Source organism: Hordeum vulgare, chromosome 4H (assembly GCF_904849725.1).
Source record: "Hordeum vulgare subsp. vulgare chromosome 4H, MorexV3_pseudomolecules_assembly, whole genome shotgun sequence".
NCBI lineage: Eukaryota > Viridiplantae > Streptophyta > Magnoliopsida > Poales > Poaceae > Hordeum > Hordeum vulgare.
This window is the reverse complement of record NC_058521.1, coordinates 430,189,836-430,202,176: the sequence shown is the minus strand read 5'-3', so window position 1 is coordinate 430,202,176 and position 12,341 is coordinate 430,189,836. Positions and strand designations below refer to the sequence as shown.

Sequence of the window (12,341 nt, the reverse complement as noted above, 5' to 3'; positions counted from 1 at the left end):
TGAGACAAGGTCATCACCAACCTCTGGAGCGCCGTCACGCTACCGGAGAAGTCTTCTACCTCTCCGTCTCTCTTGCTGGATCAAGAAGGCCGAGATCATCGTCGAGCTGTACGTGTGCTGAACGCGGAGGTGCCGTCCGTTCGGTACTAGATCGTGGGACTGATCGCGGGATTGTTCGCGGGGCGGATCGAGGGACGTGAGGACGTTCCACTACATCAACCGCGTTCACTAACGCTTCTGTTGTACGATCTACAAGGGTACGTAGATCACTCATCCCCTCTCGTAGATGGACATCACCATGATAGGTCTTCGTGCGCATAGGAAAATTTTTGTTTCCCATGCGACGTTCCCCAACAGTGGCATCAGAGCTAGGTTCATGCGTAGATGTCTTCTCGAGTAGAACACAAATATTTTTGTGGGCGGTGATGTGCGTTTTGCTGCCCTCCTTAGTCTTTTCTTGATTCCGCGGTATTGTTGGATTGAAGCGGCTTGGACCGACATTACTCGTACGCTTACGAGAGACTGGTTTCATCGCTACGAGTAACCCCCTTGCTCAAAGACGAAATTCTGTTCTCCCCGACTGTGCACCGTTGCTACAGTTCGTCGTTTCGAGACACCACGTGATGATCGGGTGTGATAGACTCAACGTTCACATACAACGGGTGCAAAACAGTTGCGCACGCGGAACACTCGGGTTAAGCTTGACGAGCCTAGCATGTGCAGACATGGCCTCGGAATACATGAGACCGAAAGGTCGATCATGAATCATATAGATGATATGATTAGCATAGGGATGCTTACCACTGAAACTATACTCAACTCACGTGATGATCGGACTTGAGCTAGTGTAAGTGGATCATGAACCACTCAAATGACTAGAGAGATGTACTTTTTGAGTGGGAGTTTAGCGGATAATTTGATTAAGTTAAACTCTAATTATCTTGAACATAGTCTAAGTCCACTTTGAATATATTTGTGTTGTAGATCATGGCTCACGCGACAGTCATCCTGAATTTTAATACGTTCCTAGAGAAAGCTAAGTTGAAAGATGATGGAAGCAACTTTGTAGACTGGGCTCGTAATCTTAAGCTAATCTTACAAGCTGGGAAGAAGGATTATGTCCTTAATGCTGCGTTAGGAGATGAACCACCCGCTACGGCTGATCAGGATGTTAAGAACGCTTGGTTAGCACGTAAGGAGGACTACTCAATAGTTCAATGTGCAGTCTTGTATGGCTTAGAACCGGGACTTCAACGTCGCTTTGAGCGTCATGGAGCATTTGAGATGTTCCAGGAGTTGGAGTTTATCTTTCAGAAGAACGCCCGGATCGAGAGGTATGAGACCTCCGATAAATTCTATGCTTGCAAGATGGAGGAAAACTCATCTGTTAGTGAACATGTGCTCAAAATGTCTGTGTACTCAAACCGTCTAGCTGAGCTGGGGATTGAACTCCCGCAAGAAGCTGTCACTGACAGAATCCTTCAATCACTGCCACCAAGCTATAAAGGCTTTGTGTTGAACTACAACATGCAAGGGATGAACAAGTCTCCCGGCGAGTTGTTTGCGATGCTGAAAGTCGCAGAGTCTGAACTCCGTAAAGAGCATCAAGTGTTGATGGTGAATAAGACCACTAGTTTCAAGAGAAACGGCAAAGGCAAGAAGGGCAATTCGAAGAAAAGCGGCAAGCCTGTTGCCAATCCGACGAAGAAACCCAAAGCTGGACCTAAGCCGGAAACGGAGTGTTTCTATTGCAATGGTATGGGTCACTGGAAGCGCAATTGCCCCAAGTATCTGGCAGATAAGAAGGCGGGCAAAGAAAAATCAGGTATATTTGATATACATGTTATTGATGTGCACTTAACCGGCTCTCGTAGTAGTGCCTGGGTATTCGATACCGGTTTTGTTGCTCATATTTGCAACTCGAAACAGGAACTGCGGAATAGACGAAGGCTGGCGAAAGATGAAGTGACGATGCGCGTAGGAAATGGTTCCAAGGTTGATGCAATCGCCGTCGGCACAGTGTCACTTCAGTTACCGTCAGGATTAGTTTTGAACTTAAATCATTGTTATTTAGTGCCTGCGTTGAGCATGAACATTATATCTGGATCTTGTTTATTGCGAGACGGTTACTCTTTTAAGTCAGAGAATAATGGTTGTTCTATTTCTATGAGTAACATCTTTTATGGTCATGCACCGAATGTGAGAGGATTTTTCATATTGAATCTTGATAGCGATACGCATATACATAACATTGAGACCAAAAGAGTTAGAGTTAACAATGATAGCGCCATATTTTTGTGGCACTGCCGCTTAGGTCATATTGGTGTAAAGCGCATGAAGAAACTCCATGCTGATGGACTTTTGGAGTCACTTGACTTTGATTCACTTGACACATGCGAACCATGCCTTATGGGCAAGATGACTAAGACTCCGTTCTCCGGAACAATGGAGCGTGCAAGTGACTTGTTGGAAATCATACATACCGATGTGTGTGGTCCGATGAGCGTGGAGGCACGCGGCGGATATCGTTATTTTCTCACCTTCACTGACGATTTAAGTAGATATGGTTATGTCTACTTGATGAAGCACAAGTCTGAAACATTTGAAAAGTTCAAGCAATTTCAGAGTGAAGTGGAAAATCATCGTAACAAGAAGATCAAGTTCCTGCGGTCTGATCGTGGGGGTGAATATCTGAGTTTCGAGTTTGGTGCTCACTTAAGACAATGTGGAATTGTTTCACAGTTAACACCACCTGGAACACCACAGCGTAATGGTGTGTTCGAATGTCGTAATCGTACTCTATTAGAGATGGTGCGATCTATGATGTCTCTTACTGATTTGCCGTTATCATTTTGGGGCTATGCATTAGAAACAGCTGCATTCACTTTAAATAGGGCACCATCAAAATCCGTTGAGACGACACCATACGAACTGTGGTATGGCAAAAGGCCAAAGTTGTCGTTTCTTAAAGTTTGGGGATGTGATGCTTATGTCAAAAAGCTTCAGCCTGAAAAGCTGGAACCCAAAGCGGAAAAGTGCATCTTCATAGGTTACCCAAAAGAGACAGTTGGGTACACCTTCTATCTCAAATCCGAGGGCAAAGTGTTTGTTGCTAAAAACGGAGTTTTTCTCAAGAAGGAGTTTCTCTCGAGAGAATTGAGTGGGAGGAAGATAGAACTTGACGAGGTTGTCGAACCTCTCATCCCTCTGGATGGTGGCGCAGGGCAAGGGGAAACCTCTGTCATTGCGACGCCGGTTGAGGAGGAAGTTAATGATGATGATCATGAAACTCCAGTTCAAGTTTCTGTCGAACCACGCAGGTCGACGAGACCACGTGCTCCTCCAGAGTGGTACGGTAATCCCGTCTTATCAATCATGTTGTTAGACAACAATGAACCTGCGAATTATGAAGAAGCAATGGTGGGCCCAGATTCCAACAAATGGCTAGAGGCCATGAAATCCGAGATAGGATCCATGTATGAGAACAAAGTGTGGACTTTGGAGGTACTGCCTGAGGGCCGCAAGGCCATTCAGAACAAATGGATCTTTAAGAGGAAGACGGACGCTGACGGTAATGTGACCGTTTATAAAGCTCGACTTGTGGCGAAGGGTTTTTCACAAGTTTAAGAATTTGACTACGATGAGACTTTCTCACCCGTAGCGATGCTTAAGTCCGTCAGAATCATGTTAGCAATAGCTGCATTTTTCGATTATGAAATCTGGCAGATGGATGTCAAAACGGCGTTCCTTAACGGTTTCCTTAAGGAAGAATTGTATATGATACAACCCGAAGGTTTTGTCGATCCTAAGAATGCTAACAAGGTGTGCAAGCTCCAGCGATCCATTTATGGACTGGTGCAAGCATCTCGGAGTTGGAACAAACGTTTTGATGAGGTGATCAAAGCATTTGGGTTTATACAAGTGGTTGGAGAATCTTGTATTTACAAGAAAGTGAGTGGGAGCTCTGTGGCGTTTCTAATATTATATGTGGATGACATATTACTGATTGGAAACAACGTAGAGTTTTTAGAGAGCATAAAGGATTACTTGAATAAAAGTTTCTCTATGAAGGACCTAGGAGAAGCTGCTTACATTCTAGGCACTAAGATCTATAGGGATAGATCAAAACGCCTGATAGGACTTTCACAAAGCACATACCTTGATAAAGTTTTGAAGAGGTTCAAAATGGAACAGTCCAAGAAAGGGTTCTTGCCAGTTCTACAAGGTACGAGATTGAGTAAGACTCAGTGCCCAGCAACTGATGAAGATAGAGAGCATATGCGCTCCGTCCCCTATGCTTCAGCCATAGGTTCTATCATGTATGCGATGATGTGCACTAGACTGGATGTTAGCCTGGCCATAAGTATGGCAGGTAGGTTCCAGAGTAATCCAGGAGTGGATCACTGGACAGCGGTCAAGAATATCCTGAAGTACCTGAAAAGGACTAAGGAGATGTTTCTCGTGTATGGAGATGACGAAGAGCTCGCCGTAAAAGGTTACGTCGATGCAAGCTTTGACACAGATCCGAACGACTCTAAGTCGCAAACCGGATACGTATTTATTCTTAATGGGGGTGCAGTAAGCTGGTGCAGTTCCAAGCAAAGCGTCGTAGCAGATTCTACATGTGAAGCAGAGTACATGGCTGCCTCGGAGGCGGCTAAGGAGGGTGTCTGGATGAAGCAGTTCATGACAGATCTTGGAGTGGTGCCAAGCGCACTGAATCCAATAACCTTGTTCTGTGACAACACTGGTGCCATTGCCTTAGCAAAGGAACCACGGTTTCACAAGAAGACCAGACACATCAAACGACGCTTCAACCTCATCCACGACTACGTCGAGGGAGAGGACGTGAATATATGCAAAGTGCACACGGATCTGAATGTAGCGGACCCGCTGACTAAACCTCTTCCACGGCCAAAACATGATCAACACCAGAACTGTATGGGTGTTAGATTTATTACAATGTAATTCACATGGTGATGTGAGGGCTAGATTATTGACTCTAGTGCAAGTGGGAGACTGTTGGAATTATGCCCTAGAGGCAATAATAAATATAGTTATTATTATAATTCCTGTATCAAGATAATCGTTTATTATCCATGCTATAATTGTATTGAATGAAGACTCATTTACATGTGTGGATACATAGACAAAACACCGTCCCTAGCAAGCCTCTAGTTGGCTAGCCAGTTGATCAAAGATAGTCAGTGTCTTCTGATTATGAACAAGGTGTTGTTGCTTGATAACTGCATCACGTCATTAGGAGAATCACGTGATGGACTAGACCCAAACTAATATACGTAGCATGTTGATCGTGTCATTTTGTTGCTACTGTTTTCTGCGTGTCAAGTATTTATTCCTATGACCATGAGATCATATAACTCACTGACACCGGAGAAATGCTTTGTGTGTATCAAACGTCGCAACGTAACTGGGTGATTATAAAGATGCTCTACAGGTATCTCCGAAGGTGTTAGTTGAGTTAGTATGGATCAAGACTGGGATTTGTCACTCCGTGTGAACGGAGAGGTATCTCAGGGCCCACTCGGTAATACAACATCACACACAAGCCTTGCAAGCAATGTAACTTAGTGTAAGTTGCGGGATCTTGTATTACGGAACGAGTAAAGAGACTTGCCAGTAAACGAGATTGAAATAGGTATACGGATACTGACGATCGAATCTCGGGCAAGTAACATACCGAAGGACAAAGGGAATGACATACGGGATTATATGAATCCTTGACACTGAGGTTCAAACGATAAGATCTTCGTAGAATATGTAGGATCCAATATGGGCATCCAGGTCCCGCTATTGGATATTGACCGAGGAGTCTCTCGGGTCATGTCTACATAGTTCTCGAACCCGCAGGGTCTGCACACTTAAGGTTCAACGTTGTTTTATGCGTATTTGAGTTATATGGTTGGTTACCGAATGTTGTTCGGAGTCCCAGATGAGATCACGGACGTCACGAGGGTTTCCGGAATAGTCCGAAAACGAAGATTGATATATAGGATGATTTCATTTGATTACCGGAAGGTTTTCGGAGTTACCGGAAATGTACCGGGAATGACGAATGGGTTCCGGGAGTTCACCGGGGGGGCAACCCACCCCGGGGAAGCCCATAGGCCTTGAGGGTGGCACACCAGCCCTTAGTGGGCTGGTGGGACAGCCCAAAAGGGCTCTATGCGCCAAGAAGAAGAAAATCAAAAGGAAAGAAAGAAAAGGAGGAGGTGGGAAGGAAGGGGGACTCCCTCCCACCAAACCAAGTCCAACTCGGTTTGGGGGGGGAGTCCTCCCCCCTTGGACTCGGCCGACCCCCTTGGGGCTCCTTGAGCCCCAAGGCAAGGTCCCCTCCCTCCCACCTATATATACGGAGGTTTTAGGGCTGATTTGAGACGACTTTTCCACGGCAGCCCGACCACATACCTCCACGGTTTTTCCTCTAGATCGCATTTCTGCGGAGCTCGGGCGGAGCCCTGCTGAGACAAGGTCATCACCAACCTCCGGAGCGCCGTCACGCTGCCGGAGAACTCTTCTACCTCTCCGACTCTCTTTCTGGATCAAGAAGGCCGAGATCATCGTCGAGCTGTACGTGTGCTGAACGTGGAGGTGCCGTCCGTTCGGTACTAGATCGTGGGACTGATCGCGGGATTGTTCGCGGGGCGGATCGAGGGACGTGAGGACGTTCCACTACATCAACCGCGTTCACTAACGCTTCTGCTGTACGATCTACAAGGGTACGTAGATCACTCATCCCCTCTCGTAGATGGACATCACCATGATAGGTCTTCGTGCGCGTAGGAAAAATTTTGTTTCCCATGCGACGTTCCCCAACACTTAGATACCTGTAGCACCGGTAGCTGCGCGTCGCTACTACTACTTAGCAGTAGCACGTCTCGATAATACCGTGGTACTGCTAAAATCCTATCTATAAGCTTTCTCCTAGTAGTGGAGGGAGTAGGGCGAAAGCGAGAGGGGACGGCAGGAGATGGAAATCGGACGGGGCGGTATGGTGCCAAATCTAGGCTCACCCCCAACCCATTTACTCAACCACCACTCCCTCTAGGACATCCTCTTCCTATAGCCTCACCACCACCTGCGGTGGCAACTCGGATATGTGCAAGCGACGGCAACGGCCACAGATCTGGCAGTAGGGGTTGTTGTTGCTCTTCCATTTGGCCACCGTCTGCTCGTCCTTGACTGAGCCAAGCCCCCCCCCCCTTCGTAGTCCTCGTCTCTAATGTCGGTAAGCAACACCCCCTCTCCCTAATGTTAGGTTCCGTTTTTAGGCCGTTAGGCAAGGTGTGTGATCAATTTCCCCATTGTTGAACGCACCTTGATGTGGACTAGGTTATGGACGCACGGATTCGGTTGGTAGTTCAGGCAGCAACACTGATATATGTGATTCACGCATGGGTCATGTTCATGCACAAGAGAGTTGTTCGTCATGCTGAGAGACCCGTCATCACATATGCTCCAATGCTTGCGGGAGCAAGAGAGGATCTCCAATCTGAACTACATATACAACTGCAATGACACAGAGGCTCTGTAGATGTTTCGAATGAAAGAGCACCATTTGTAAGACTTCTCTAGATCTTCAGGACCACGGGCTGCTAGAAGATAGCATCCACACCAGTGTGTAAGAGCAAGTGGCCATGTTCCTTCATGTTGTTCTCCATAACCAAAGATTTCGGGTTATCCACAACATGTTCAGATGATCAATGTAGACCATCTCAAGGTATTTCAAGCAAGTGTTGTATGCTATTAGGGAGCTAGGAGGAGAGATAATCAAGTCACCATGTGGTCGGACTCCTAACAAGATCTGCACTATCCTAAGATGGTATCCATACTTCAAGGTGAGCAATGAACTATGTAGTTCATTGCTTGATATGCTAGGATTGTTCAAGGTGAGCACTAACACAATCTTGTATTGTCATTTCAGGATTGCATTGGGGAAATAGATAGTACTCATGTCACTCCCAGTGTGACGAGGTCACAAGTTGTAACATTTAGGGGCAGGAAGCACTACACAAGAGAGAATGTGCTTGCTACTATTAAGTTTGATATGAAGCTCACATATGTGTTGGCTCGCTGGGAAGGGTCATCACATGATGCTAACATACTCAGTGACAGCATGAGTCGTCCTGATGGCATCAACATCCCTGATGGAAAGTTCTACCTAGGATATGCTAGCTATGCATGTCGCCCAGGTGCTCTTACACCCTTCAGAAAGACCATGTACCATCTTAACGAGTTCTCTCAGACACTCCACCTTAGAGTAACCATTGAGAGGGTATTTGAAGCTGTGAAGAACAGGTTCAAGATCCTGGATCAAAAGTCATTCCATCCTTACCCCACCGAGGTTAAGCTTGTTATTACATGTTGCATTCTTCATAACTGGATCCTATAGTGGGATTTTGATGAACTGGTGCCTGAGAAGGAAGATGTGACGCTTGACGATCTTGACCTCAGTGGTTGTGTGGATGCATCTGACAACGAAGCCTGGAATACCAAAAGGATGGTGTGGGCACAAACAATGTGGGATAACAGAGTCCAGACAAGGTTCTGAAGAAGAAGAAGAAGAGCAAGAGCAGCAACAGAATAGGAAGCAGCGGCAGCAGCAGAGGAAGAGGAACAATAGCATAAGTATAAGAGGTAAGAGGAAGAGGAAGAGGATGGATGATGAACTTTCCCGTACAACTAATCGGTTCTTAATAATGTGTACTACTATTTGATACTAGTTAGGATGAACCGTAATTTGTTTCGTAGCTAGGAGTGATACTCTTAAGTTTGTGTGTGGTAAGGTCACCATCACTGAGAAGTGGTGAGAGCACCTAATGCAGGTTACAACCAAACAACGTGTCCTATGTGCGCCTAATGCAATGCTGCCAACCAAACAACGGGACAAAATTAGTTTTCTCATGGAGCTAACCTATGTGCGGGCAACCAATCAATGTGTACATCGTGTTGTTTTTTCTCAACCAGATCCATCTCATAAGTCTATGCAAACACCCAAAAATCGATCGATGCAGACAACCAAATGCGTCCTTTGTGTTGAAGTTTAAAAAAGACCAATTTTGTCTATTTTCACTACAAACATATCCATAAATCTAGCATTACTCGTAAGAAAATGCAAGAAAAGTAAATCCTGAGTAATCATGTAACAAGCGAAAATTAGCAATGGTGCACGGGCACTATGGTGACCGTTTTCGAAAATTATTTTTCCACAACGTAAAAAACTAAAACTTTTTGTAAACACACACATGTATATTATGTATCTGCAAAATTTTATATCATTTTACTTTCACACGTGACTAAAAAAATGATAAATATGTATTTTTAAATCAACTTCTTTTTTCTGTTATTGAGCCAAAAATTTGTTATTTTTATACAGCTTACAAATTACATTTTTTTAAACAAATTTTTACTGATCCGTAATGAATACACAAAAGTTTCCATAGAATTTTTTTGAAACTTTTAAATATGTTTTCCCTTTTTTTGAAAGGGCACCAAGGTGCGTGAGCACTACAACTTCGCAGGGCCGGCCCATAGGCCGGGGCAACGGGACTACCGCCCTAGCCCCTAGGAGGTAGGGGCCCCTTCCTATGTAGCAGTACTTTTACGTATTAAGATATTTTTTCCTTTAGATCAAAAAAATAAGAGGAAAAAAAGGCACAAGCTCACCACGTAGCTAGCACTCCCAAACGGAAAGAATCTATAGCTCGTTCGCTAGGCTGCTGCAGCACTCCGGTCACCTCGCCTCTTCGGCTCCTAAGAAAAACCTCGCCTCCTTGGCTCCTCCCTCAAATTCTCCAATCCCAGAGAACAACGTCGCCCCTCGTGCACTTCCAAATTCGAGGTGGTTCTCCCTACATCCATTAATGGAAACCGATGGTGCTATCCCCTTCCCCAATCACCTCTCATTGCATCCTCAACGTTACCCATCAATAGACGATTGAGGCATCACCACATCAAAGATGGTACGTCTCCCTTCTTCGCCTAACCAAGTACTCTTTTTCATTCCTGTTAAACAACCTGCCTCTCAATCTCACATCTTCAATTCTTTTCTTCCTAGTTCCTACTCTTTTGTTGGCCTGTTCTTCAAACATTCGTTCGATCCAGGGATGAGAAGGGGGGACGGGGAATAAGTATTGCAATTATTTGGTGACATGTGTTCTAAAAATTGTTTATCCGTGAGAAAAGAAAGTGAAAAATACATAAAATGTTCAAGTTGCTATCAGTTTTGACAAGTTTTCATACTTAAAAGCGCGAGATGATAGTCTTTTTTATGCAAGTTAGAAGAACGCTCTTTTATAAAACTATATTATTTTCATATTATTATGATGTAGTTTTCTGGACGATCAATCTATGTTATGTACTGAATTTTTTTTTTGAAAAATAATAAATTTTTAATTTTTATTTGTTCATAAGGATCCCATTTTTATCGTCTCGTTCAAGGACCCGGAATAGTATGGACCGGCCTGCAACTTCGCGTCCTGTAACAAGCCGAGACAAACCACTGTAGGTCTAGGATTAATTGATAAATCTTCTAGAAGGGAAATCTGGTGAGGCTGATCTGTCACAACGGGACTGGCCCCAAAAAGATAAGGAGCAGAGAGCCACATAAAAATGGCGTACCCCAAACGGCCAGACCCCCAAGCAAAACCTTCTCTTCCACCTTCCTGCGAACCAAGTGCGAAGCCATGGCCACCATCACCACCATGGCCTTCATGGCCACCTTTCCGGCTCCCAGAAGCGTTGCGCAGCCGTCGGCCACGCTGCCATCTCGCCCGAGCGTCGTGTCGTTCGCGGCCCGGGCGATGCGCGCGCACGGCCGGCGGCTGGTGGCCGTGGCGGGCTCGCCGTCCACGCCCCCGGAGCTGGCGCAGAAGGTGACGGAGAGCATCAAGCAGGCGGAGGAGACGTGCGCGGGCGACCCAGTGGGCGGCGAGTGCGTGGCGGCGTGGGACGAGGTGGAGGAGCTCAGCGCCGCGGCCAGCCACGCGCGCGACCGCAAGAAGGAACACAGCGACCCGCTCGAGGAGTTCTGCGAGGACAACCCCGAGACCGACGAGTGCCGCACCTACGACAGCTAGCCGTGCGAGCTCGTGCCGGCTTCTGCCATTGCCGGCCGTCATCATGAGCGGTAGCTTCGAGCTTAGCTTCCGTGGCACATTGGCATCTTGGGCGTGTAAGTTTGGTTTGTTGCTTTATTTGGCTTGGCTTACAATAAAGCGAGCAGCGATTTGTTTGTAAAATTACAAGATACTACTGTAATGTTTATTACTAGGAGCTATGAGTCATGAGTGTGATACCAAATTATCAAGGCAAGCTGCAAGTGATTTGTCTTAAGTAAGGTAAACTTCTTGTTGCCAACAAATCAGAGTGGCGCAGCGGAAGCGTGGTGGGCCCATAACCCACAGGTCCCAGGATCGAAACCTGGCTCTGATATTTTTTCTCCTTTTTTGCAGAATTTTTCCTTTTTTGCCTTTCTATTTTTTTCCCCTTTGCTTTTAGTTCGTTGCAGCAAGCTCTTTCAGAAATAATTTAAGGTCATATGAAGTATTTACCAACTGGTTGTGACGTTTGGGTAAACATTATTTCAGTTCGCTACGAACTTACAATTATACATCGAAAGTTTCTTGAGAATCCAAATAAACCAGCAAAAGAATACAGTGCAGAGGAAGTTTCAGCCTGAAAGACTGAACACTAAACCGACAAAAACATCTATACCGTCCAACTAATTCCACGGTGTTCACCAAAGAAACCAAGATACATGAAAATCAAGGTTGCGGTCTGAACCAACAACATTTATTTCATCCAGGTTATTTGCATGGTGTTCGCCAGATAAACCAAGATACAGGGAAAATGACAGTAAAATGCAGGTCTCAAGTCTGAACCCACTGTGGCATCTATTTTGTCTAAGGAACTGCACGGGCGTTGACGATATAGCTGCCGCTTAGGACTGAGAAGAACTCATGTCCCAGAATCCAGTCTCCAGCTCGAGCACCCGAAGAAAGGCCTCTTCAGCACTCTTGACGACATCAGGTGGCGCATTCGCCAAGCAGCGATCAGCGATTTGCTGCAGAGACTGGCAGTACAGCTTGAACTCAGGACTGCCCCATCTCTGACAGGTCCGCAGCAGCTCCCCCGGCGTCTTGTTACCTTCTTCTATGCAGAAAGCAAAACTATCCTGGTACACGGTTTCAATTATCCAAAACGTAGTTATGGCAACAGTGTAGCTGATCTCTGGATCATCAAAGCTTTGGAGAAACCTGGCCATAAGAATAATATCATCCTTAGTCACATTCCTTTAGCATTCTAAAAGGTTGTAGAAT

At 45.7% G+C, this 12,341-nt stretch overlaps 2 protein-coding genes across 2 annotated transcripts in view; one reads left to right on the top strand and one right to left on the bottom strand.

Moving 5' to 3' along the window:
* The first annotated feature begins 10,648 nt into the window (after positions 1–10,648).
* On the top strand, positions 10,649–11,365 carry LOC123448830 (calvin cycle protein CP12-1, chloroplastic-like). Its single transcript, XM_045125850.1, has one exon. It carries the CDS (start codon positions 10,707–10,709, stop codon positions 11,097–11,099), a length of 393 nt encoding a protein of 130 aa, XP_044981785.1. The 5' UTR covers positions 10,649–10,706; the 3' UTR covers positions 11,100–11,365.
* A 411-nt stretch (positions 11,366–11,776) lies between these two features.
* The window catches only part of LOC123450583 (bifunctional TENA2 protein), an 84,184-nt gene continuing 83,619 nt past the window's right edge, over positions 11,777–12,341 (bottom strand). The window contains exon 5 of the mRNA XM_045127754.1: positions 11,777–12,278. Within this exon, the coding sequence (XP_044983689.1) occupies positions 11,963–12,278 (316 nt within the window). The 3' untranslated portion in view covers positions 11,777–11,962. The remainder of the gene's footprint in view (positions 12,279–12,341) is intronic.